The sequence below is a fragment of the Lepidochelys kempii genome, chromosome 1 (assembly GCF_965140285.1).
Source record: "Lepidochelys kempii isolate rLepKem1 chromosome 1, rLepKem1.hap1, whole genome shotgun sequence".
Taxonomy (NCBI): Eukaryota; Metazoa; Chordata; order Testudines; family Cheloniidae; genus Lepidochelys; species Lepidochelys kempii.
This window is the reverse complement of record NC_136380.1, coordinates 109,782,917-109,810,428: the sequence shown is the minus strand read 5'-3', so window position 1 is coordinate 109,810,428 and position 27,512 is coordinate 109,782,917. Positions and strand designations below refer to the sequence as shown.

Genomic DNA, 27,512 nt, shown 5'->3' with positions numbered 1-27,512 from the left:
CCCTGGAAGGACCCCGAGATATCAGACTTTAAAATCAGGACACATTTCTGAACAGAAAAGCAATGTTGCACAGAAATGTTTTACATATATTAGTTAAAATATTTTCTCTCTCTGAAACCCTCTATGGCTGGATTCATAATAAAGAAGGCATCTGGCTTTGCAAGCTGAAGAATAGTGGCAATTATTTATTTATTTTTTTAAAACCCTAGCACAGGGGTTCTCAAGCTGCAGGTCATGACCCCTCAGGGGGTCGTAAGATGGTCGCAAGTGGTCAGCTCCTTGGGGCTGAAGGCCCCGAGCCCCCATTTAATTAAATTACCCACCCCCTTTTTAATTTATAATTCACACGCTCAGAGGCTTGCTGTGTGAAAGGGGTCACCAATACAAAATGTTTGAAAACCACTGCTCTAGCGCATTTCCAAAGTACTTTCTCTAACTTATGTGGTACATATAGAATACATCAGGCTGTATTGTAGTACAAATGGTTTATCTACACTCATTTTGGATGACCTGCGTAATTAATCAGAGTTTACCCCAAACACATGTGCTCATGCAGATACAGCCTTTAAATCACACCACACACGAATACTATTTAATCATGTATGTGAATGAGTAGGAGAGGGAGGAAGAGAGAGAGAGAGAGAGAGAGAGAGAGAGAGAGAGAGAGGAAAAAACAAGCCCAAGGACTCCATCTAGCAATGCAGGCTACTTCTGTTAATCCACCCTGTTACTAGTAGTTACAGCTCCATATAAAGCAGCTGAGTAAATTCTACTAACTCATTCCAGCGGGTACTGCTTGTTAACTTCACCAGAGAGGTTAGTGTGACTTTCTGATTAGAGGGATCTAGAGCCTGAGATTGAGAGGTCTCTGGAGGGAAACCTAGAAACAGCTATAATCGGGATGAGGGCTTAAACAGATTTATGTTGTGTTAATGTTTCACATACCAGTCAGTATACAGCTCTTCAAACATGAACTAAAAGAGGAGGACTGGGCTCTCCCTTCAAACTTTTTCACTGCTGAAAGGGATCTCTTTCTTGGAGCTCCATAATGTTTAGAGACAGGTGAGAGTCACGGATCTCTTGGTACCAACTGGCAAGTGGACACAGAGGATGCACAGACCTGTATAGGGATCCCCTGTGTTGGATGAATGCGTAATAGTCACCGAAAGGTGGCATGTGAGATCTCTGAGAGCCAGTAGCACACTGGTTGGCATAATCATGCAAAACATAGGTACAGATAATATTTAAGGAGTTAAGTATCTATAGTGAAAAGAAAAGTTTCTTAAAGACTTGATCTGGCTTAACTCCACCAGAAGGTGACATACCTCGGGAATGTTTCTTTCAGGCAGAAGATAACAGACAACTCTCTCACTGTCTGGTCATTTGTGTATTGTATGCCTTACGGAGTAAGCCCGTTTACATACTGAGCAATAGAGCTAAGTAACAGATTGCAAAATTTACAATAGAGGAAGTCTACAGGATGGAACAAAGAGCAGGAGCATGTCCTACTTTAAAATAAAGACAATAGATTGTTTGGGTATATCTTGGAGTGCCAAGCGCCACACTGGATCCTTCACCATGAGGCAAGCTGACAGTATGTCTGGCTCATGAAAGGAGGATAACACTCAGAAGGCTTGAGGGGTGGAGTGTGCCTATCACTAACCTGTAGAGACAGAGAGGCCTGGGAGGCCTAGGAGAGAGTGCTTGGGGCCGCCAGCAGGCACAGACAAGGCTTCCTCATGTGAAGGGCAGGTGATTGTGAGATGCCTCACAACTCCAGGTTCCCCCTGGAAGCATCAGAACAGGAAGGTACATTTTGGTATAGGACTTCTCTGCTCGACAACCTGATTTTAGAAAACCAGTGGCGAGGGCAGCCCACACAGCCCAGTATGTTTTGTGGCATGCCTCCACATTTGCTCTCTCTAAATCTGAAAGTGAGTCCAATGGCCAAGCCAGCCAACAACTACCACTACCTTCTTTGCAGAACAGGCTGTATATTCCTAGACAAGCCAAGTCAGTTTTCATACCATGCCCTCAGTAATTAGAAGTCTTACAACTAGAACATCACTGGGTTGGGATGTCCTGCAACAGATGTTCCCAACAGTGGAGTCTTGAGAAAAAGCTTGAAAAAAAAATTGAACAATCTGGTCTCACATGTCCTCACCTGCAAGAGGGTACATTTTTGACTATACACTGACTATAGTGTATTCAAAACACGGTGGGAAGTCAACTGCTCAGAGGGTGTGACATATACACGTACACTCACATAGTATCACAGTGATCCTATAGCTATTGCTGAGGAATCAGTCATTACAAGTATACAAAGATAGAACCTCTCAGGCCACCATACTTTGGGGGTAAGAAGGAACTAGGAACTGTTTGAGGACCATGCTGTAGGTAGCAGTCTCTTGCCCTTTGTCTATCCAGTAAAGCTAAAAGCCTGTTTAACTATGAGATTCTCAATTTGGTGGAGATTCCCATATTAGTTGCTGCAACACTAAGCTGTGTATACCTGACATTTCAACAATGTGGTTCTATGTATGTTGGAACCATGTGGTTGTGTGTGTGTGTGTGTGTGTGGCTTCAGAAAACTGGGACTCAGTGTACAAGGCTGCCAAAACTGCTAAGTGGCTGGGAGATCTTCCAAACCTCTGGGACTGAGCGAGCAAAGCTTTAGAGGAGGCTCCCTGCCCTTGGAAACCCTGGAGCGTTGGGATGGCACAGTCCCATTGGAGGAAATGGACAATTTGCCCTTTTGAGAGGAACTTCTTTATTGAAAAAAAGAAATCAAAGAAAAAAATATTTACGCATGCATACAACAAGAAGTTCTTAGTGTTACAACAGAAATACTTCTGGCTGCAAGCATGCAGAAGACTGACTTTCTAACTCAGAAGAGAATGAAAAAAAGCCACTGCAACACAGCATAACTTCAGAGGCCCCAGTTATATGTAGGCAAGAGCAAGAGAGCACTCAAGGACTTGTGAAATTGGGTTCACACATCTTGGCTTGCAACACTGTTTTAATCCAGATTGATAAGGAGGAAAAAAAAATCCTTGAACATGATTAAATTCCAGCAGAACTTACCAAACTTCGATACTGTCCCTGAAAGAGTTTTGAAGTTCTACTGTGCAAAGACTGGGATCCAAGGGAATCAAAAGATTTTATCCGATGAGATGAGGGCCGTGCACATACGGAATCACTTCCTAGCCCAATGTCTGTAGAGATGACAGCAAAATACTAGAATTGCAGAAATTACATACACTTTTTACACACCAAGATCAAGCTTGGGTACCTAAAGCAGATCCATGGAATTTGCGGGTGCTCAATACCTCTGAACACAAGAAATAAGATCAAATATACCTAAATGTGGATTTAGGTGGCCAGCCTTAAACACCCAAATTTGAAAATCTTGGCCTAAAAAGAAAAAAAAGAAAAAGAAAAAAAAAGATCCAGAGGAACTCCAAACAACCATAAAAGGTTTTGGAAAAAAATTCATACCAGCCCTTTTCTGTTATGAAAACACATTCTGAAGTTAAAATATTTATTCAAACAAAACAAGATAAATTAGAATGTCAGTTAAAAACTATGCTTAATACCTACACCGATTACATGATTTCAGGTGATCTGAGCCATAATTCAATCTTCAGCCAACACCCATTACTTGCAAGGGACTAATTTAATCTAATCTGCGACAGTGGCAGTTTCCTTCATACACATTCTTATGGAGGTCAGGAAGGGTGGGGAATGGATTCCAAAATTTTAGGAGAAGAGAAAGGACAGAGTATTTCTCATTTTCTATCAGCTACCCGTCCAATTAAAGAGTCTAACAATGTTGGCTATTTCAGTTGACAGTCAAAAGAAACTCAAATACATTATTTTTGCCTATATTTAAGCTAACTATATCTGTTTCTTTGCCCTCTTCCTCCTATTCACTCATTCTCTCTTTGATATCTGGACTTTGCTCATTTAGTTTTTCATCCACACCCTTTATTTCTGCCCATCCATCATTTAATTAAAAAAATAACACTTTCCACTGCCCCTTTTTTCTACATTTGTCTCCTTTTTCTCTCCGCTGAGGCTTAGGTTGTTGCTGGGGCGGAGGGTTGCTGTTTTTGGTTTTCTGTTTTTTTAAACCTCTTCATTTGCTTCTCTTCCCAATAGACCACACAGCTGAGACCTTCTATCCAAAGGAGGAGTGCTGCCCTCAGCTTTCTTTAGAGCTTCTCAGTGCTGCTCCTTCATCAGACAGCAACACAAAGTCACTTCTTATCTCAGCTTTGTTTGGGCAGTACTCCTGGCTCTAGTGATCCCAAACAGCAAGGCAATACATTTCATCCCAGCTCTGATGCTGTACTAGTAGGCTACCAGGCAACTCTTCCGCTTTCTTTCTGCCTCTCTACCATCTCCCCTGTTTGTTTGGAGCATGCCTTATGGACATTCGGTTGGTAGGTGGAGAAACAACTGTTCTCCTGCACATGGCACTTTCTCAGCAGCAAACTGAAACAGACTAACAGCTTGCAATCAGAGTCTATTCCTGTTGCACTTCCCTAGCAGTGCCATGTACAGAAACAAAAGGAAATGTAACATACCTACCATTCCATGTCAAATTAAATCTGAGGGTAAAACAGCTCATTTGGTGTGGCAGAAATGTAATGACGTGTGTATGTATGGAAAGAATGAATGGAACAGCAGGGAAGCAGAGTGCTGTCGAATTCATAGGATGCTCTAGTTCCTTCAGGAAGTTCTCCTAATACTCTTATCTTGTACCAACAACTCATTTTTATCTTTCAGAAAGATTATAAATATACTATGTTACAAATGCATCGTGTTTAACTGGTGCATTATTAGAGCTATTTTTCTCTCTTCTTACTAAAACATACATTTTATTCAGATTGACATCAACATACTAGAACTTGAAATCAGTGGAGCACTTATATTCCAAACAACTTCCTATGCTAAATTTATTTTTTTTTAAATCACTGTGTTACTATAAGAGCTTAAAATAGGTTTGGGGTTTTCTTCCATTTGTATTAAGCCTAAACTCTAATTTTTTTTTAGGATACACTGGGAGCATGAGGGACCAGACAACATTGCACAAGACAGAACATTTCACTTATGGATCACAAGTTTACTACCAAGGTAGTTGTCTTCGTTTCTTTAGTACTCCTTATAGTCAACTGTAAAATTCCAGATATGAGGACTGTCCGAAAGCAAGCAATTTTAGAGAAAGGATAACAGTGACCTGAAATGTCTTTGTGATGCATATATCATCATGAAAAAAAACATATTTGCAATTTGCAAATAAAGAGAAGCAGCGGAACGGACATGTCACCAAATCCAGTGGTAAACCTGGAGGCAGGTCATCTCTGTGTTTCCAGATGGGAAATCCCTATCTCCCCACTTCCTGCTTTGATCAAATTTGGGTTTAATTTGTTCATGGTTTGTTTTTTGTTTTTTTTTTAAAATTCCCCAACCCCCCTTTTCTTTTGTGAAACTGAAAATTTTTTGATTTTCAAAAATGGACAAGAAACAATTATTTTCAGCTACTGCAAAAAAAAAACAGGAGGCTCATCCCCCCCTTCCCCCCAATTTTGAGTTAGTGGAAACATATTAAATCCTGCAAAAGTGCACCGTAGTAAAGTCATTTTTCCACTAAAACCTTTTGAAAACGTTTCTGCTAAACTTGCGTAAATACAGAGATTTGATGGCCTGCTGTAATTTGCATATTTAATGAATATGCATTGCCTCATTTGCATAGAATCTCACCACCTTATACCTACCACTTCTCTGGCTCCCCGCTTTCAACTTTCCCTTCCTCCCTGATTCCCCTCTATCCCCTTGGAGTTTCTCCTATCTTCCTGCAATGTAGTCTGTGATCATAGGACGCTGCCTGGAGTGTGATAATCCCCACCCCATGTGTGGTTATAGAAATACTGTTGGAGTGAGTCTTTGCATAGTAGCATTCTATCTCACTGACTAGTACTCGAGCCATATCTCTGTGCCTGTGGGTAGGCTAGGAACTGTGCTCTTGGAAAGGTCTGTATTGTTAGAGTCTTTGACAGAGGCAGTGCGGCCTAATGGCTAGAGCACTAGACTAGGACTCAGGAGACATGGGTTCTATTCTCACCTCTGCCATTGGCCTGCAGGGTGAACATGGGTGAGCCACATCATCTCCCTGTGCCTCAGTTGCTCCATCTGTAAAATGGGGCTGATACTGACCTCCTCTGAGGTCTACTGAAAACTGTTATATAATAGCTACATATTAATTATTATTAAGAACTCATTGGAGATTGCAACAGCAGTCCACCAGGACAAACCATTGATATACTGCCTAGAGTGCCTCCCACATACTCTCCCCATCAAAATAGGAAAAGCAACTGTTTGGAAGAGGAGCCAGCCTCGGATATTTAACAGCTCTGGACACTTCTACGAGTAAAAGGACAGTTCAGCTTGCATGAGCATCCAGTCTTTGTTCTCTCTTTTGAAAGATGAGCAACAACTTATTTCACGCACAGACCACCACAGTCACTGGATGGTAGCAACTTTAAAGGAATACTGAAATGGTCTGCATTCACACTAGTGACTTAGACTGAAGGTCAGCTGGTGACTTCACTGGAGCTATGCTGGTTTACACCAGCTGAATATCTGGTCCTAAATGTTCTTACTAATCTACTAAACCAGTGCAAAAAAAATAATTTAATTTAAAAAAAAAAAAAACCACAATTTTGCACATACAACAGATGAGTGTGGTATATTGAGGGCTGTGTTGAAACTGCAATCTATTACTTTCAGAGTGGGGGAGAGGGCGTTTCCTAGTCCTGCTTGCAAGCTCAGGAGCTCTACAGGGAAGCCTGTGACCTCTGATTCAGTCTGCTGACAGACAGAAAGCTTATATAGTCAAGTGGTATGGATTGTGCCTCTCTGTATTAGGGAGCAGACTGTTTTGTGTCTCTGTTTTAGGGTTCTTGTGTTAACACTCTGATTTCTAAGAAATAAAGTAGTGGTATGTTGCTACTTTCTAGCAAGAGTATTTACATTTTTACCTAGCTTCTGTGTGTTTATGCCATGAACATAACAATGAGCACAATCAAAATGAGAAATTGCATTTGAAGAGTTACTATCATAGTAAGGAAAACTCATTTACAACTGACTTCTCTTTACATCCATTTATAAAAAACTTTTCTCCTCTTAAAAGTTTGGAGTGTTTAAATAACGGCCTTCATCCTTAAAGCTCATCTTCTCTTCCTCATTTTGATACCTAATATGATGACGTAATGATTACTTTGTAACATTTTCATGACAGAACAGTGTCCTGTCATAAATACAGGATTATGGACTCCATGTAGGTTCAGAAAGAAACTTAATAAGGAAGGAGAAAGTCTTTACTGGCCATCAGTCCAATCCTGCAAACCTTACTCATGTATCATTTACTTCAATTAAATTAGTTGCACAAGTAAAATTGACCCGTGTGTGAAGACTGCAGAATAGGACCCAATGTAGATGCTAGAAAACATACAAAGAAACACACACACCGATCAGGTACTTTTAAAAAAAAAATTAAAAACCTCCACATGTACTTCACTGTGAAACCTCCTCTAAAAACAAACTAGACAATACTGACAAATCCTTACGAGCTCCTTTAAAACAATGCAAGACTAATACATGGGAAGATGAAGAAAATATAAAGAGAAAGCATCTCTGAAAAATTACCATTAGCAGCAATTTTAGAAACGTCAATTATATTAACTTATCTGAGCTGCTTAAGGATGACATCATAGATCACCTTCCCCACAGTATGCATCAAAGTAGAACAGATTTTACTTACCTGCAGTTACTTTATTTAGAGCAACTAGGGAGCTGAGAACCTTGCTGAAGTTCTGTCCCTGATATAGATCATTTGCGTCAAAAGTCTGAAAAGGAACAGGAAAATAACATTAGGACACCAGTCACTGAGAAAATAATACTAAAAGCTAGGTAAGTCTGCAGTTACCAGTAAGGAGAAAAACAAGCAAGCACAAGTAGAAACATTTCTTACCAATGTTTTTTGTACTATGGGTTTTTTTAAAAGCTACAAGGTAAGAATTACCGTGCATGTTTTTGTTTTATTTTAAACTAGAGATGGTACAGATAGTTCTATTTGGACACAGTGAAATATGGAAATGTGAGTTTAAGATATCTGAGAGTAAATTATAATGATGTAGAATTGGTCCAGCTTTGGCAATTACAGTTTGCCTACCTAGATTTTCTCTATAGTTTTCAAGCAGAAAAAGTCATTCTTCCCATCGTATCTGATGGGGGATTATGAGGATTGAACACACGCACCGATCGTCAGAGCCCTGGGTGCATGGGACCCCAGTAACGAGTGAGTGTTGCGGGAATGCAGAATCAGCGCTACGTTCGGCTGATGCGGCAACTTGTGGTATTGGACACCATCAGGTGGCTGAGGGACATCTATCTAGAACACATCACTGGACATTGGCAATACCAGGCAAGATGAGCTGGAGTGCCACTGAGAAGCAGTTGGGAAAGTAACTGGAATGCTCTGATGGATTATAACTCCTGAGGGACAACCTATCCTAAATGTTCAGTTACTGAGGGACAATCTACACTCATTGCTATATGTTTTCTACAACCAACTCTCAGTATTAAACTTTTCTTGAGTGATGTACCAGAATATTTGGATGCTAACATCTAAACTGCATCGTTAAATTTATTAATCTAAATTTGAGTTATTCCTGATTACGTACTATATGTATTGTATGACTTTTAAACCAACTTTGTACTTTTGGATAATTTAAGTGCTATACCCAGATGTACAGACACTCCTTCCTTAACCTGTGTATTAAATAATTCTAACCTTAGCTTCAGTGAAATTTTTAAATCTGTTCTTACTGTACTGTTAAATGGCTGCTGTGTTTTACCTGAGATATGGTTACATATATACACATACATATGCACACATATATATACACACACACAGTAGTTCATAAAGCACTTTGAGAAAAGACTGTATTGCATAAAGTACTGTACTATTGTGCATTATATCCATAAAGCGCTGAAAGAGCCTCTGGTGCACTACAAGACACAGAAGACGAGGCCCCAGACAACGCAGCAATGAAGTTTTCTGTTCTGAACAGTCAAACCACTGGAACTTAACAGCAGCTAAAGCACATTCAGAAAAAAAAAAATTTTTAAACACAAACAACTTCTGAAGAGGAATCTAAATTCACAAAAATCCGTAATTAAATATAATTATTCGGTAGACAAAACACACTTGAAACTTTGCAGAACTAGGCGAGGACATGAAACATCTGGATTTGCAGACAAAAATGACCCTGAACATTTGCTTGAAACGAATCCCAAACCTCATAAAAAAAGATATTGCACATGACCCTATTCACATTGCAAGGCGTTACAGAATTCTCACGTGCAAGTTCACAAAGAGGACAACAATGCCAGCCCTCTTATAGTTGCTCTGTCTGGTATAAGACAGAGAGAAAATCTTAGTCTCCCGCAGCACAGCAGCTTTCATCTACAAAGTCAACAAACTCCTGTTTCTCTTGCTGAAAAAAGACCCACCCCACAGGCATGTCGGAAAGAGTCTCCCTCTGAAGAGAGAATTCCGATAGAAGGGAAATGAAAAGATCATATTGTTTCGGGGCAGGGAGAGCGAAGGAGAGAGGAATTAAGAAATGAGAAGACATGCAAGTCAGGCAGAGTGAAACTTATCTCAAACAACTATTTATGGGACTGACAAAGTAGGTTTTCAGCTCAGGGGTTTTCAAACTTCATTGCACTGACCCCCTTCTGACAGCAAAAATTACTACATGACCCGGGCGGGGGGGAACCGAAGCTTGAGCCCACACAAGCCCTGCCACCCCAAGCAGGTGGAGGGCCAAAGCCCAAGCCCCACTGCCAGGGGCGAAGCCAAAGCCCGAGGGCTTCATCCTCAGGCAGGGGGCCTGTAAACTGAGCCCTGCTGCCCAGGGCTGAAGCCCTTGCGCTTCGGCCCCAGGCTGTGGGGCTTGGGTTTGGCCCCGGGTCCCAGCAAGTCTAGCACCAGCCTTGGTGATCCCATTAAAATGGGATCGCGACCTACAGTTTGAGAACCGCTGGTTTAGCTGATTTTCTAATAAAGGTGGAACAAATTTCAGAGGCTTTGTTAGCCAGGCACTGTCCTAATAAAGAAAGTCTTTTCTAAAGGAAAAGGAGTACTTGTGGCACCTTAGAGACTAACCAATTTATTTGAGCATAAGTTTTCGTGAGCTACAGCTCACTTCATCGGATGCTAGCTCATGAAAGCTTATGCTCAAATAAATTGGTTAGTCTCTAAGGTGCCACAAGTCCTCCTTTTCTTTTTGCGAATACAGACTAACAGGGCTGCTACTCTGAAACTTTTCTAAAGGATTCACTCTATTTAAGATGTTCGTAACTGCACTCTTGCTTAGATTACCAAAAAATAAAAAAAAAGTTGCCAAAACCATAGCTTGTCCTTGACTCTACGTACAGCCAAACAGCGTTCAGCTCCAGTTTAGCTGCACTGGTTGCTGACACCAGTTGTTAGCAATGGTAATTTTCATAGTATAGTACAGTAGTTCTCAACCAAACGTACACAGAGGTCTTCCAGGGGTACAGCAACTCATCTAGATATTTGCCTAGATATCAGTTTCACAACAGGCTACATAGAAAGCACTAGCGAAGTCAGTACAAACTAAAATTTCATACAGACGGTGACTTATTTATACTGCTCTATATACTATACACTGAAATGTAAATACAATATTTATATTCCAACGGATTTATTTGATAATTATATGGTAAAAATGAGAATTAAGCAATTTGTCAGTAATAGTGTGGCTGTGACACTTTTGTATTTTTATGTCTGATTTTGTAAGCAAGTCGTATTTAAGTGAGGTGAAACTTGGGATACTCAAGACATATCAGACTCCTGAAAGAGGTACAGTATTCTGGAAAGACTGAGAGCCACTGGTGTAAAGAATAGAATCATAGAATATCAGGGTTGGAAGGGACCTCAGGAGGTCATCTAGTCCAATCCCCTGCTCAAAGCAGGACCAATCCCCAACTAAATCTTCCCAGCCAGGGCTTTGTCAAGCCTGACCTTAAAAACCTCTAAGGAAGGAGATTCCACCACCTCCCTAGGTAACGCATTCCAGTGCTTCACCACCCTCCTAGTGAAAAAGTTTTTCCTAACATCCAGCCTAAACCTCCCCTACTGCAACTTGGGACCATTACTCCTTGCTACCACTGAGAACAGTCTAGATCCATTCTCTTTGGAACCCCCTTTCAGGTAGTTGAAAGCAGCTAACAAATCCCCCCTCATTCTTCTCTTCTGCAGACTAAATAATCCCAGTTCTCTCAGCCTCTCTTCATAAGTCATGTGCTCCTCCTTGAAGACCCTCACATCCCATCTTGTAGTCAAGGCTCAAGAGCTCTGCATGCCTACAGAATCAAGTTGATAGTCAGCGGCTAAGTACTAAAATCCTTCAAGGAAGTACAACTTGTATAAAATATCCCAGAGAACCTCTCTTTAAATATCACCATACCAGAGACAATTCTAGGACATCTAGGCGTATTTAAAGTTAGAAGAAATAGTAAGGGGCTCTCAAGTATCCCCCCAGCTGCGAGTCTGTGATGCCAACTATGAAACATGAGAGAAAGTATTAAAAAAAACAATATCAACATATATAATATACAATGTAAGTGAATATTGAATATTCGTTCAATATAGTGAATATTACAATGTAAGTGAAGTAAAACACTGCCAACCTCTATAAGAAGCGAACAGAGAATTTGGTGATTTTGCCCTTTTGGCAAAGTTGCATTTTAAGTTAAAGAGAAAGAGAAAAGGACACCGGGATGACACAGTATTAGGAGGACGGCATAGGTTGTATATATTCTGCTGGAAATCAACTTGCTGATGTGTTTTGGGGTTTTTTTTAATTTGGCATCCAATTTGGAAAAATAAAGAGTGCCAAAAGAGTTACAAAGGTTCAGGCTTCCTGCAAGTATCTGTTTACTGTGGTAGCTTTTAAGTGGACATAAATTACAAAGTGTAATAGAAGTATGAAACTACAGTGTGCTAATCCTATAAGAGGATTCACAACAGCAGAGACTGACTCCCACACGGAGTCCTATTGACTTCAATGTGAATATAATTTGTGCTTTCAGAACTCTTATTGGACTGGGGACTCTAACAATAAGTAGACATCAGAAATGCTTCATAACCTGGTACCACAAGGAATGACTGCTTTATTAAGGACAGAAATTAAATTAAAAGGATGGGAGGGTATTGCTTACAAATAGTGACTCAATTTCAATTTTCCTAAACTTTTTTTTTTGTAAAGTAAAAAGTAAGTCTCTTGCTTATAAAGATGAGCCCGTGTCCATTATACACTGAGGAACAAGAATTCTCTGTTTCTGTCCTTCCATGTAAACAGACTTAGGCTAGCAGCATTTATGCCTCAGAAAGACAGTAGATCAAATATAAAGAATTAACTTCTCTTTTTTAAAAATACAGTTTAAAAATGTGGATAACAAATTTATGCAAGTCTAAAATAAAAAGCATAAAGTATATTTAAGCTCACCTTCATCGTGGATTCTTCTACAGCAAAAAGCTCCGCACCAAAACTAGTTTAACTCAAGAATAACAGGAAGTAAAAAAGCCTTAAGTTTCCTGTTATGCTGAGACTTATATGGGATACCGGGAACAATTTAATGGGTTATCCCAGCATGCATAATGTCGTCTAGAAACTGTAACTAGGAAGCAAATCTTGTCTGTATGACTTCACAGGAAGACAGACAGACAATGAGAGGATGGAGGAAGGTTTTGCTTGTGAGTAATATATAATTTTACTAGAAGGGAAGCAGCCCTTATAAAGGCTGTCTAGCCATGACAAAACACAGTTCCTAACCTGTTCAGTAACTGCTGTTCTTTGAGACATGTTGCATGCGTCCATGCCACTCAGTGTCGGTACACCCAGCGCATGACCATCAGAAACTTTTTCCCCTCAGCGGTACCCGTTCGTTGGCTCAAACTCCTCCTGCTGCCAGGCAGCATTAGGCCTTAATCCCCCACCCCTCCATCCCTTCTTGCTGCAGCTCAGATACAAAAGGACAGGAAGATGAATCATGAAATGGACATGTGCAACACATATCAAACAACAGTTATGGAACAAGTTAGTAACCATTTTTAGTTTGAGTGATTGCACATGTGCATTCCACTCCTGGTGACCCACAAGTAGTAAGAGCAGGAGGTGGGATCGGGATCTAGATCGGAGAAAAACTCATCCAACTCTAACACAGTCTCTGGAGTCTTGAGCCACAGCATAGTTGGCGGTAAATATGTGGACAGAGGACCAGGTTGCTGCTCTACAAATGTCATCAATTGGAATTTGCGCCAGAAAGGCTGCCCAGGCTGACTGTGGCCTCGTCAAATGAGCTGTGACTCTGTCTGGCAGAGCAACGTTCCCCAAGTCATAGTGCATGCGTATACACGATACAATCCAGGAAGAAAGTCTCTGGGTGACTGACCGACATCTTATTCTGTCCACCATGCTACAAACAGCTGGGAGGATTTATGAAAGTGCCTGGTTCTATCCAGATAAAACATTAAAGACTGACGTCCAAAGTATGCAAACGCTGTTCCTTTCTGCTCACGTGTGGCTTTGGGTAAAATACTGGCAAATAAACTGCTTGGCTGACATGGAAAGAAGAAACCACCTTTGGGACAAACTTCGGATGAGGACGCAAGTAAACCTTGTCCTTAAAAAAGGGACTGTATACGGAGGCACCAACACTAATGCCCATAGCTACCCTACTCTTCTGGCCAAGGTAACGGCTGCCAAAAATGTCACCTTCATTGATTGCTGCAGCAGAAAACAGGGAACAAGTTCAGATGGAGAACCTAATTCTTGACAATTCTAAATTTAGATCTTTGTCTCTGAGAATATAATCTGACTAAGCTTTTTAAAAATCTTATGCACATGTCATTGGGGAAAAAAAAGTGATTGTCCACTTTAGACTGGGACACTGAAATAGTTTCCAGATGATGGAACCTATTGCAAAACCTTGGTGTTTCAGATATAAATAAGTAGTCCACACTATGTTGAGCTGAAGAACAGGTCAGTGATACTTCATACTGGCGAGACCAGATAGAAAAACGCTTCCACTTAGGAGAGGGAAGTAGCGCTTGAGGAAGGCTTTCTACTATTTAGCGGGATCTCTTGAATGTCTTTTGAGTAGGCCTGCTCTACAGTATCTAGTCACGGAGTTGGAGTACCTAGCCATGCAGGTAAGTGAAGGGATTGTAGGCTCAAGTGGAGTAGGAGACCATGATCCTGGAGGATTAGGTCCAAATCTAGTGGAAGTGAAATTGGACATATCACTGACAGTAACAGGAGAGTGGAGAACCAGTGCTGATGGGCCTATACTGGGACAATAAGTATGACTCTGGCCTGGTCCTATCTTATCTTTAGTAATACCCTGTGAATAAGCATGACTGGTGGGGAAGCACAAAGGAGCATGCCTGACCACGTCATAAAAAAAAAAAAAAAAAAAAAGACGTTTGATATGGAACCTGGACCATGACCCCATAGGGAGCAGAAATGCTGACACTGTCAGATGGACTTTGTTGCAAATAGGGCTAACTGGAGAAACCCCCACCAATGGAAGATATATCTCAAAGAGACCACTCTGGTGACTCATAAACCATCTTCTCAGATCAGGGGTGAGCAAACTACGGCCCAGGGTCTGCTTCCAGCCCTCCGGACGTTTTAATCTGGCCCTCAAGCTCCTGCCTGTGAGTAGGGTCCGGGGCTTGCCCCGCTCCAGCACTGCAGCTGGGGAGTGGGACTTGCCCCACTCCGTGTAGCTCCCAGAAGCAGCGGCACGTCCCCTCTCCAGCTCCTACATGTAGGGGCAGCCAGGAGGCTCCGCATGCTGCCCCCACAGCTCCCATTGTCCGGGAACCGTGGCCAATGTGAGCTGCAGAGCCACTGCTTGGCAGAGTGGAGAACAGCGGGCTCCTCGCTGCTTGTTGAGGTAAAACACTGCCTTTGTGTTGTCTGTGAGGACTAAACAGTCTGCTTCCCCTGATCTGTAATAGAAATACTTGGCAAGCCAGCCTCACAGCTTTTAGTTCTCTGATACTGGTCCTCAGAGAACTTAGCTTTACACATCCTAGACTCTGCATATGTAGAGAACACAGGGTGGGCTCCCATCCCAGAGCAGAAGCCTCTATCACTAGCGTGGGAGGCGATTCTGGGTGGGCAAATGGAACATTTACACTTACATTGGCTGGATTAGTGCACCAATCTAGGGAGGTGAGGACATGAGAGGGTACTCTTACCACTGAGTCTAACTTATGGCAGCTTGGCAAGTAGGCTGACATCAGCCAGCCCTGCGGAGTCCTGAGGCGCAGTGTGGCATATTGAACCACGTAGGTGCAAGAGGCTAGGTGACCCAAACCCCTTAAAGAGTTTTGCACTGTTGTGACCTGGTGAGCCTTCAAACCTTAAACAATTGATCAGACGGCCTGGAACCCAGAAGAAAGGCCCTGTCTTGAGATGAGTCCAGTACAGCCCATATAAACTCTAATCTATAGACCAGGGACAGGAGAGATTTTTCTGCATTGATTAACAGTCCCAGGGCACTAAACATTGACTGGATCAGGGCAACACTGTACTGTACTTGTAGTCTGGACCAGCCCCTGGCCATCCAGCCGTCCAGGCAGGGGCAAATCTGAACTCCCAATCTTTAGAGGAATGCCGCTTCTACTTCCATGACATTTGTAAAGACCATGGGAGATGCTGAAGAGCCGAAGGACAGTACAGTAAACTGGTAATGATTTTGATTTACTAGAAATCAGAGGTACTTCCTGTGAGCTTAATTGACTGCCACAAGGAAATAGGCATCTTTTAAATCAAGGGCAGCATATCAGTCCCCAGGATCCAAGGAAGGGATAATATAAGCTAGGGTGACCATGCAAAACTATCTTCTTTAAGAATTTGTTGAGTTGTTGCAAGTTTCAAATTGGCCTGCCGGCCGGCCGGCCTGCCTACCTGCAACTTCCTGTTCTGCTTACCAGAGAAAAATCCTCACAGGGCTCCTCCTCCTCCCCCTTTGTGAGGAGCAGAGTTCTCCTTTATATTGTCCAGCTAAGAGTGTGGGCCAATAATGAGGTGCTGATCAGCTGATTCCCAACACCTGTGCTTCCCATCCTTCCCTCCTCCCTCCCCCACCCCAGGGCTATTAAAGGGGTAGATCATCCTGTTACAGTATCATTTAAGTTTAGAGGCATAATGTCCCTCTGAGTGTGGCTGGCCCCCATAAATAAACTAGTTCCAGCTCCCATGTGACAGCACAGGTGCTCCCATTTAGCCAATGAAGAGGGTCGGGCAGCATCAGAGGCTATAAAGGTCAGGAAGAGACCCAGAGAGGGAGAGTCCTGGTGAGAGTCATTCAGGAGACTGGAGGAGCTCTCTGGAGAACGCTGCCAAGAGTAGCAAGTTCTGTGCAGATCCTCCCTGGGAAGAGGGAGGAATTGGCTAGGAGACTATATGTCTGGGACCTGGGAGAAGGCTGAAGGCAGGAGAGCAGCAAGAGGAATTTGCTGTTGGCATACCCAAGCCTGAATCAGGGCCACAGGGCTGAAGACGGAGAGAAGCAGAGGGAGTTGCCCGCTGGCTCAAAGCAAGAGAGCCACAGTTAAGTGCAGAGAGGGCTAAACGCTGGGGAGCAGGAGACATCTCCAGGCTAAAGGCTGGGGAGCAGAGGAGACATCTCCAGGGCCTGAGAGCTGAACCCAAGCGAACAGTGAGGGATGCTCCCCTGGCAAGGCTGCTCACAGCAGAGAGGTATTCCTGCTGGGAAGAGCGGGTTTGCACTTCAGTTGAAAGGACTCATGTGACTGTCATGGTACAAGGACAGGAGAGGGCTGCACTGGAGACTCAGTGTGTGGTGACAGACACCAGGGCTGTGCTGGAGGGCCAGGACATAAGTGATGCCAGGGCTGAAGGTTGCATGCAGAGGCAGTACCGGGGCTGTATGTTGCATTCAGACACAGTGCTAGCCCATTAGGGGCCCTATTTTGGGGAGCCCCCTATACATACAACACATACTAAAAAAGTGAATAGGGGACCCTTGAGCTGCTCAGGGTCCTAAGTAATCGCTTAGTCTGCTTATGCCTAGCACCAACACTGGTGACATGTACTTTTTGGACTATGCTGGGGGAATTCTGGACTATGATTATGGGACCTTTGTAATAAACTAAACCCACCAGAGCTGTATTTATATTTGGGAAGACTCTGGGGACTTTTTCTGGAGACTCAGAAGAAGGGAAACTGAGGCACACAGACCTGTCATGCTGTGGCTTCCTGCAGGAAGATGCCTTGGATGAGGCTGAACAATGACAGTGCCATACTTACATCCTGAACATCTGTAAATCTGTTGAGGTTTCTGAGGTCCAGAATGGGTCTCACAGTGTCTCCCTTTTTGGGTATCAGGATACATCTGGAGTAGAACCCCTTCCCTTGATGTTGTAGAGGAAATTCCTCTAGAATCCTCCTTTTGTGGGACGGGAGAAAAAAATATTTTTTTTTCTGCCACAGAGTTTCTTGAGAGAAGTTCCCAAAGGGAGGGGGGGAGAGGGAGGGAAGTCAGGGGACCTGGTGGGAAATTGGATTAACTGTCTGATGGTATCTAGTACTCAGTATTCCAAGGCAATCTCACACCAAGCACTGTAAAATGATGAGAAGCAGTATGAATTGCAGAGAGGTGTGGGGTTCTCCAGGGTCAAATCAAAATTGCTGTTTTGCAAGACAGTAAGTGACAAAGGACCCTGCCTCCATATGGAGGCCTTTTAGCAGGAGCAAACCTGGAAGAGGCAAAAGACTAGTATCTTCTCTGAGACTGGGTGCTCTGCACAGAGGGAGACTGTCATACCACACCTGGTGGTACCATTCCATTCCTTTAAGTTTCAGTTTTGCAACCATACTCCCACCAGAGCCCAGGGGCCCCCAAAATCCTAATTAACTATACACTAAGAAATTATAAGAAAAGAGGAAAAGGAGCTTGTGGACGTAAAAGGTAGTTCCGTTTAGTTCTCGGTGATGGCAGCAAAAGCGTTGAGGTGGGTTGATGGTGCACTCCTTTAGTGAGAGTGCTAATACACCCACTGCTTCCCAGCAAAAATGGCTTTTCTATATGGTTCTGCAATTTGACGGTAGAGGCCCCAACTCCCATAAGAAAGACTACACTGAGGCCCTTAAAGAGCACACTCTCATCCAAGACCAGAGATCACCATAGTTCTATTAGCAACAAAGGTGGCAGCACAGTTATGGTGAAACTGTGAAGATAAGATCCTTGGACCAGAGTATTTAAACAGAACTATTTCCTGACCCTTAAGCCCTGGATTTTAAATCAATATAACGGATTACATAAAATGTTCATATTCCATGAATACAATCTAATCAATAAAACTATTTTAGCATTAAATGTGTATACATTTTAAAATGTTGTAGTGCAATTCCCTTTTGTGACGCAACAATGTTTGCGCACAATGTGTGCTTCTGAAATGTGATCACGAGGACGACTACCTTAAAAGCATTCTTTAATTAGCTCTTGCAAAATATTGCAAGTCTCCAGTACATCATAGATTAAAAGGCCGGAAGAGAACTTTGGATTTAAATAGAGGAACCTCCAGTATGACACAGATCATAGGACTCCCCTGAATTAATTCCTGTTTGTATCAGAGCATATCTTCTAGGGAAAAAAAAAAATCTAGTCTTGATTTAAAGATTCTCAGGATGGAGAATCTACCACAACTCTTGGTAACATGGCCCAATGACTAATTACCCTCACTTTTAAAAATTGTATCCTTATTTCTAGTCTGAATTTGTCTAGCTTCAACTTCCAGCCACTGGATTTTATTATATCTTTGTCTGCTACACTGAAGAATATTATCAAATATTCCCTCTGCAGATACTTATGACCTGTGATCAAGTCACCCCTTCTCTTTGATACACTAAATAGAGTAAACTCCTGGAGTCTCTCACTGTAAGGCATGTTTTCCAATCATTCTCGTAGATCTTCTCCGAACCCTCTCCAATTCGTCAACATTGTTCTTGAAGTTTACACACCAGAACTGAACACAGTCAGGGTGAATAAAAAACAATGATTTTTTTTTTTAAATTTTTAAGGATTTTTTTATTTAAATTGGATTTTTTAAAGATACATTATCGTTCAAAGATAGCTCATCATTGAATATGGATTATAAATTCTAGTTTATAGTATGAGACAATATATTCTTGTAATGTTTAAGAAAAGTTTTGTAAATGAGTTCCAATAGTTCATGGCTTAGGAACCCAATCTTACAGGGTTCCAGGGGCTTCTGTATACATTATTTGGGTTAATCTTTCTATCTACTCAATGGGACTTGATGCTCAGTCTAGAAGATACCAGAGATGCTTAGTTTTGCAGTTCTCAAACTGTGGATTTGTCTCTCCGGGGATAACATGCTTGTTAACAGCAAAAATTATTTTAAATAAATATACAGAGGTGAGAAATAACAGACCTCAACCCTATTGTCCCTCTGCAAGGTTTCTGTACACAGAGTCAATCCCTTACCTCTCTCAAAGTGCAAAGTTTCAAAAAGTTCAATGAACAGAAGATTGTTGGGGGCAGAACAGATCTGGACAAAGAGAAGAAGTCTGGAGATAAATGTGAGAAGGGAGGGACAGGCAGTAGAAACAAAAGTGAAACTGTTTGAGCGCATATTCCAGAAGTCTTGAGGTCTTTCTGAGTGTAGCTTTCATTGATTTCAGATCTACCATACCATTCTCTCACTAGGAGGGAAAACTTATAATGGCAGCAGGATGTAAAAAAAGACCCAGTTTGGGAATATTTTAATGAAGTTCCTCTATCTGTAGGTAAGACAGGCGTGTGTGCAAAATATAAATGCAAGGCCTGGTTGCCCCAATGAAACAACATCATGAGAAGTGTTCCTTCTCAGGAGGAACCTGCGTTGAAGACGATGAAAGGAACAGGTCTGAACATGCAGGATCTTCAGGTTGATAAACTTTTTTATTTCATGTTCCTTTCTTAAGGACTGCCTGTCTTCCTTCTGGACTATTCTTGAATTCTCATGTTTGAGCAAAAAAATATAGTTGTTACTCTATGGTACTATCATTTTAGATGCAGATGTGAAAAGAAATAAATAGCTGAATAGACAGATCTTCCTTTTACAGTTTCACTTTTAAAGCAGTGCTGAGTGTCAATCAATGCAATGAGTAATACTAAAAGAACAGTATGGTAATAATAATTAAACAACTGCATTGACTTGTTTTGTTTAGGAGAAGCCGTCCTCAACAGAATTCTGAAGACTATCCACCTTCAAGATCACCATTCATTTTCTATAGTTTCAGAGTTATCTGCCAATGATAGTGTTTTGGTCACATCATGTACGTCATGTAGCCATAGTATATCACCTATAGCAAAAAGAAAAAAAATCTCCATCACCCAGAAACAACCATAGATAAGTTTGTGATAAGAACCAGCAGATTACAAAAAGAGGTAATTGATGAAAAAACTCCCCAATCTGTTTATGCAACAAACTCTCCTTTCCATACGATTGAGAACCCACACTTCATTAACATGGTTCAGTCATTCAGACCAGGATACAGTCCACCCAAAAGAGCAGATGTCACAGGCAAACTGCTGGATAAAGCGTATGAAAGGGAAATTGAGAGTGTGCAAAAGATCTAGAGGGTAAAATTGTTAACCTGAGCCTTGATGGGTGGAGCAATGTTCACAATGATCCTGTTGTATGTGCTTGTGTGACAACAGAAGAAGGGAATGTCTTCCTTAGAGAAATAATCAATACATCAGGATATGCACACGCTGCAGAATACTTACAAGAAGTGGCAGTAAAAGCTATAACAAACTGTGAAAAAAAATTCAAATGTCTAGTACACAGCTTAGTCACAGACAATGTTGCAAATGTATCCAAGAGGAGAAGAAATTATTTAGAAGAAGAGTCCCAAGCTAATAAAATACGGTTGCAGTGCTCATTTGATGCACCTCCTAGCCAAAGACTTCAGTGTTCCAGAAATAAAGGCTAATGTTGTTGAAATTGCAAAATCCACTTTGCAGCAGCTACTCTGAAAAAAGTGGGAGGAACCAAGCTAACTCTCCCACAAGACGTGTGATGGAACTCAGTAGTGGACTGTTTTGAGCACTATCTCAAGAACTGGCCTAATCTGATGACAGTTTGTGAACAAAATCATGGAAAAAATAGACGGCACCGTCACAGCCAAAGTTCTCAACACTGGGCTGAAGAGAAATGTCGAACACATGCCAAGTACCCTGAAGCCTATTGTTGTAGCCTTGAACAAAATGCAGGGAAACAGCGGTTTTATTGCTGACGCTGTTGAAATTTGGAGGGAACTGAGTGAGATCTTAAAAAGAGAAATATACAATAACAGAGTTAAATTACAAGCATTAAAAACACAAATGGGACAAGCACTATCTCCAGCTCATTTTCTTGCAAATATTCTCACTACTCGGTACCAGGGTCAAACCTTAACTGCTGAAGAAGAGGAGTTGGCTATGACATCAACATCCAGCAGTCATCCCTCCGTAATGTCAACTATAATAAACGTCAGAGCTAAGGGTGAACCATTCAAGAAATATATGTTTGCTGATGACGTTTTAAAGAAAGTCACACCAGTGAACTGGTGGAAGTCACTTAAGCACTTGGATTCAAAGACTGTTGAAGTGATAATCTCACTTTTAACAGCAGTAGCTTCTTCTGCCAGTGTCAAAAGAATATTTTCTTCCTTTGGACTAATTCATTCCAAATTGAGAAACTGTTTGGGACCTGAAAAAGCAACAAAGCTTGTTTTTCTTTTCCAGAATATGTAGAAACAGGAAAATGAAGGTGAAGCCGACTGAGTTAGCTGCAGAAGCCAATATGTTAAGTTTCTTATGTTGACCTGGCTGACATAGTTGATTTAATTTTTGTTTTATTTTTTAAAAAAAAGTATTTCATTTAACTATTTTAGTTCAAAACAATTTTAACAAAAACAAACCTGATTTTAAAAAACTTGAATGTTTAACTAAATTCAAAAATTCATATGCTTGTTTTGTTAAAATATTATATGTTTGCTGTTGAAGAAAAAAAATCCAGAATACATCACTGTTTTTTGCAGGGATCGGCAACCTTTGGCACACAGCACTCCAGGGTAAACCCCCTGGCGGGCCAGGCCAGTTTGTTTACCTACCACGTCCGCAGGTTCAGCCGATCGCGGCTGCCACTGGCCATGGTTCGCCGCTCCAGGCCAAAGGGGACTGTGGGAAGCGGAGGCCAGCACATCCCTCGCCCCGTGCCGCTTCCCGCAGCCCCCATTGGCCTGGAGTCGGGCCAGTACTCTACTCAGCACAGCATTCTTCTTAGAGTGCCCATGACGGTTCACCCTCCTGGTTCCTTCTACTGGCAATGTTAGCTCCTTCAGCTCACTACTGATGTTCATCCCTAGAATCCCTGGGACTCCTTCTCCCATATTGCTCCCTTCAGAGTCTTTGACTTTCAGGATGAAGATGCATTTCCCTGGCAGTGTCTGACCCATGTAGTCTATGTCTGCTTCGAGACATCCCACCACTGGGATTGCCAGTCCATTAACTGCTGTTAGACGTACAAACTGTGTGTTGTGCATGGTCAGCTCCTTGTATTTCAAATATTTTTGAAAATGCGACTCAGTAATGGTGGTGACTTCTGAGCCAGTATCTAACAAACATCTGGTCTTCACCCCTGCTATACATACTTCAGCAGTTAGTCTCCAAATGCTCGCTTGCAGAAGTCACTAGATATGCTGGCATTGCCCACATTCCTTTCAACACTGTATGCAGAATGATTTCCATCAAGGAGAGGCCTAGGAATCCTTCTGCCACTGCTTGGCCTTCTACTGTAGATGGACCACTTGCCCCTGGTGCCCCATTGGTTTTCAGTGCCTGGGACTCGGTTCTCCTTCTCAGTGGAGACTGCTGGCCAGTATGCCCTGGCCTTTCACAAGTGTAACATATGTACCTTCCCAGCTCATCCTTTAGTGGGGCTCTTCGGGATCCTGGTGCCCTTGGATACTTTGACATACTAATAGGATTTTTCTCTTTCATTAACTCAGTCACCACTTTTATCATCTCCTCCTGCTGGACCGCCAGTTTTTGGACAGCCTCACTTAAACGTTCCAGTTTTAACTGTGTTTGGGGCAGGGCCTTTCCCCCAGCAGCTGCATTCACTAGGCCCCCACTTAGTGTACGGGGGTTAGGCTTGGCTGTCTCCGTCACAGGAACTTCCTCTTCTTCTGAGCACATAATGGCAGCCTGCATGTGTTCACGGAACTTCTTACTGGGCTCTTCCTTAAACCTCCTTTCCATTTCACGGCGGAGGGAATCATCCTGGAGCCCCAGCACTAACTGCTCTTTCAGAACCGTATTTGGGTCTGGAACTCGTTGAGAGAGTCTCGCCACTCCACTTTGCTCATTCTCTCCTGGAGGTCATACGCATATGCCTGGACAGTTTCACCAGGCTCCTGCTTTCGCTCAAAGAACTCCTTTAGTCGGGTTCCAATAGGTACCTTATCTCCATACACTTCCAGGAGGAGTTCAAACACCTTTTCCACATCTTTTTTGTCTGCCACTGCCATGAACTTTACTGTGGCCTTGGCCTGGCCCTTGAGGTGCTCCTCTATGAAGTCCACATGATCTTCTTCAGGTACTCTTGGCACACGCAGAGCCACTTTCACAGAGTTGACCCACTCCTCTACCATAATGTCTCCTGGTCTAGTTGGGAAGCCACCAAACTCCGTGACCTTCCGCTCCCATGGGACATAAATAGTAGGGGGTTTCTTAGTTTCTGCTGCCTGTTGGTCTATTACCGCCTTAGCCAGTGATAAGGCTTCTCTATGTTCTGTTCTAGCTTGTTGTAATGCCTCCGCTTGGTCTGACAATCTGCGCTGAAGTTCAACAAACTGGGCCCGTAGTTCTTCAATTCCAGCCATGGCAGGGTTCTGGACCAGGCCCAGACAGTGCTACCAGAACTCAACAAGTAAACCAATGGGGTGGACCCTCTGGATAGGATCCTGTTCGTGACGCCAATTATGTAACCGGAGTAATAGTCCCGCTCTTGTGGAGAACTTTCCTGGCTTCTGCACTACCCCGGTGAAGTGGGCTAGCGAACGGATCTGAGTCCTCACTCCCACTTCCTTTACCCAGTGGCCTCCCAGCCCTTGAGGACTCCCTGCCCTTGAGGACTCCCCTTCCATTCTCCTGTCTGGCAGAGTCCTCGCAACCCCAACAAGGCTGGGCCCAGGATTCCTGGGGGGCTCAACCCCCAACCCTGCTGCAGTCACCTAGGACAGGGGCTAGGGTGTCCCCACTCTGGGGTACTCTCTCTGCACTGGGCACTTCTCTGACCCACTGATTATTACATACAATTTGAAGCAAATGCAAGTTATTTAATCAACAATTTATTTTGAAAAGAATAAGGGAAAATGGGAAAGGTTAAAGGAAATACATCACCCTGCTCTGTGGCAGGGATCACCACAAACAGTGTCTCTGGAATGTCTGGGCAGTTCACAGTCTGTTCCTTGTAAGTCCCAGGCCTCCTTCTCAGGCCCTGGCTGTGCTGCAGGGATGCTGTGAGTTGGACACTCGCTCTGGTGGTGGCCACAGGCTCTAGGTGGCAGGGCCCTTCTTTCCAGCGTTGCCACCACCCTGTCGGGGTTACCAATCCCCCTTCGAGTCTGGCCTGCAGAGCCTCCTGGCTGAGGCGTCTCCCTGTGCTGGGCCCACTGCCCAGGGTCCCCCCTCGATCTCCCCAGCTGCTCACAACACCCAGCTCTGGACTACTCCAGCCCCAGCCCCAACCCCACCTCCACTCTCTCTCAGCACGGCTGCTGCTCTGCCTCCAGCTCCCTGGGCTGCTTCTTTGGCCCCTCTGGCTCTGGTTGCTACAGCTCTGCTCCCAGGACAGGTCTGCTCTGCAGGCTGCTTCTGTGACTCTGCTCCCAGCACCGACCTGCTTCGTGGGCTGCTTTTTTGGCCCCTTTGGCTCTGGTTGCTGCAGCTCTGCTCCCAGGGCAAGTCTGCTCTCTCTGCGCTGTGCCGCTGGCTTTGGGGCTGCAACTCTGCTCCCAGGACAGGGTCTACTCTCTCTGGATCTGGCACAGCTCTGCTCCCCAGCTCAGCGCAGGCCCCTGCTTTCTCCTTAGCTCAGCCGCACTCTGTCTGACCCCGGCAATTCCACCTCACACAGAGGACGGGACCTCCCTGGCCTCCTGACTCCCTGATTAGCCTGCCCGCCCTGTCATTCAGGCTGACCTGGAGCATTGGCCTCTCCCCATTGTTCCTGGGGGCTGTCAGTCTCATGTCCTGATTCCCCATCGACCCTTCCCCTTGGGAGTACTGGGAGCTAGCAACTAAAACATCCCCACTGAATGTTAGTAAGGGGGCAACAGTCCCCTTACATAATTCATAGAATCATAGAATATCAGGGTTGGAAGGGACCTCAGGAGGTCATCTAGTCCAACCCCCTGCTCAAAGCAGGAGCAATCCCCAACTAAATCATCCCAGCCAGGGCTTTGTCAAGCCTGACCTTAAAAACATCTAAGGAAGGAGATTCCACCATCTCCCTAGGTAACGCATTCCAGTGTTTCATCACCCTCATAGTGAAAAAGTTTTTCCTAATATCCAACCCACTGCAACTTGAAACCATTACTCCTTGTTCTGTCATCTGCTACCACTGAGAACGGTCTAGATCCATCCTCTTTGGAACCCCCTTTCAGGTAGTTGAAAGCAGCTATCAAATCCCCCCTCATTCTTCTCTTCTGCAAACTAACCAATCTCAGTTCCCTCAATTATCTATCATGACTCCAGACCCTTATGCAAACTCACTGCTTCCCAAGGAAGAGCTCCCCCATCCTGTAAGTAAAGCCTGCATTCTTTGTTCCTAGATGTTTGACTTTACATTTGGCCATACAAAAAAAAACAAAAAAACATAATTTGCTTGGGCCTATTTACCAGGAGACCCAGATTGCTCTGAGTGACCTGTCCTTTTCATTATTTTCCTCTCCACATTGCAGACTTGCTCTGGTGGCTGAAACTAAAGCAACAGCTAGACTGAAGCTGTTGGGGAAAAAAAACCTCAACCTTTGAAAATGGTGACACTGAGAAAAAGCCACCAAGATTAAAACTCCCTCTCAGACCCTCCCAGAATTCCTATTCCTTCCCAGGCTTTTTATTTTATTTTTATTTTTTTTGTTGACCAGCTGTCTTGGTGGCTCCCTGAAAGCCACTTGTTCTTCCTCTGCTCCTGCAGATGCCACTAATGCAGCCTGCCTTAGGAGAAGACCAGGTGTGCAAGACTGTAGCCTAAGACAGAAGCCCCTCTGCCCAAGCTTCTCTTTCTTCCTCTACCACTCAGATCAGCATTTGAGAAAACAAATGTAGCTAGCCTCTTCTAGCCAACAAGTGACAGCTCCCACCTTGAATAGCATATTTCCCTTCTAGGCTGCTCAGAAGGTTAAACAAACAAACAAACAAACAAACGGCAGACAGACAAGGAAAAAAGGGAACCAAGACAACAGGAACGGAGACAGGGGAAAGAAGAGATGGTGATGACAACTTGCTGGGATATGGCATGAGGAACACTGCTCCCACCCACATCTGCCAATTCGCTGCAAAAAGTTGAGAATCATAAGATTTTTTTTTTTAAAGAAAAAGGGGGGGGGAAGGAGGGGAGAAGCATTATATGTGATTGGGAGGCCAGACAGCTTCAGCGTAGGAGTGCCATATGGTTTAGTAGCAAAAAAAATATATTAGTATTAAAATGTAACGTTGTTTCATGTGTGCAAAAATCAGAAGCGGGGGGAGGGAGAGAAGACACGGACATCTAGGACAAAATCTAACCCAGATATAAATCCAGTTCTTCAGAGGTAAAACTTCATTGCATTAACGCATTGCAAAACCTAAACAGTTTCCATTCCAATATTTCGTAATACATCTTTAAGAAATCTACAGGAGTAGACAATACAAATACAGATTATGTAGAGAAAATGTACATATTGGTACACACTAAACAAAAATTTGAGGTAATGTAGTGAGGTGAGAAATTTCTTTTCTTTTTTTTTTTTTTAAAGCCATCTGAAAACCTTCTGCTAGAGCCCTTCCCAGTCACAGGGTGGATAAAAATGAATGATTTAAATAAGTAAGTACATAAAAATTAAAAAAAAATCTGATTTTAAAAAAAAATTTAAATTAAATACAGGTCTATCTTTAACATAAACCTATTTAAAATTAAATTTGAAATTAACAACTCATGTTAAGGCCGAAAATTATTATACATTTAATTATTATACATTTTAATAACAAATTAAATACAAAAAATAAGAATGCGTTTGCTGTCAAGCTTTAAAAAAGTCAAACCACTGAACTAGTAGAAA

The 27,512-nt window shown here is 42.9% G+C and overlaps 1 protein-coding gene across 6 annotated transcripts in view; it reads right to left on the bottom strand.

Annotated features, from left to right (window-relative positions):
• The window catches only part of ARHGEF7 (Rho guanine nucleotide exchange factor 7), a 195,196-nt gene that overhangs the window by 109,916 nt on the left and 57,768 nt on the right, over window positions 1-27,512 (bottom strand). For 5 of the 6 annotated variants that reach the window (XM_073349944.2, XM_073349954.2, XM_073349964.2 and 2 more), the window contains exons 3-4: window positions 7,826-7,910; window positions 3,085-3,215 (exon numbers count right to left, since the gene is read on the bottom strand). In XM_073349944.2, the coding sequence (XP_073206045.1) occupies window positions 3,085-3,215; window positions 7,826-7,910 (216 nt within the window). Of the gene's footprint in view, window positions 1-3,084; window positions 3,216-7,825; window positions 7,911-27,512 lie in introns of those variants that run through there. The other variant, XM_073349984.1, reaches the window with a different exon arrangement.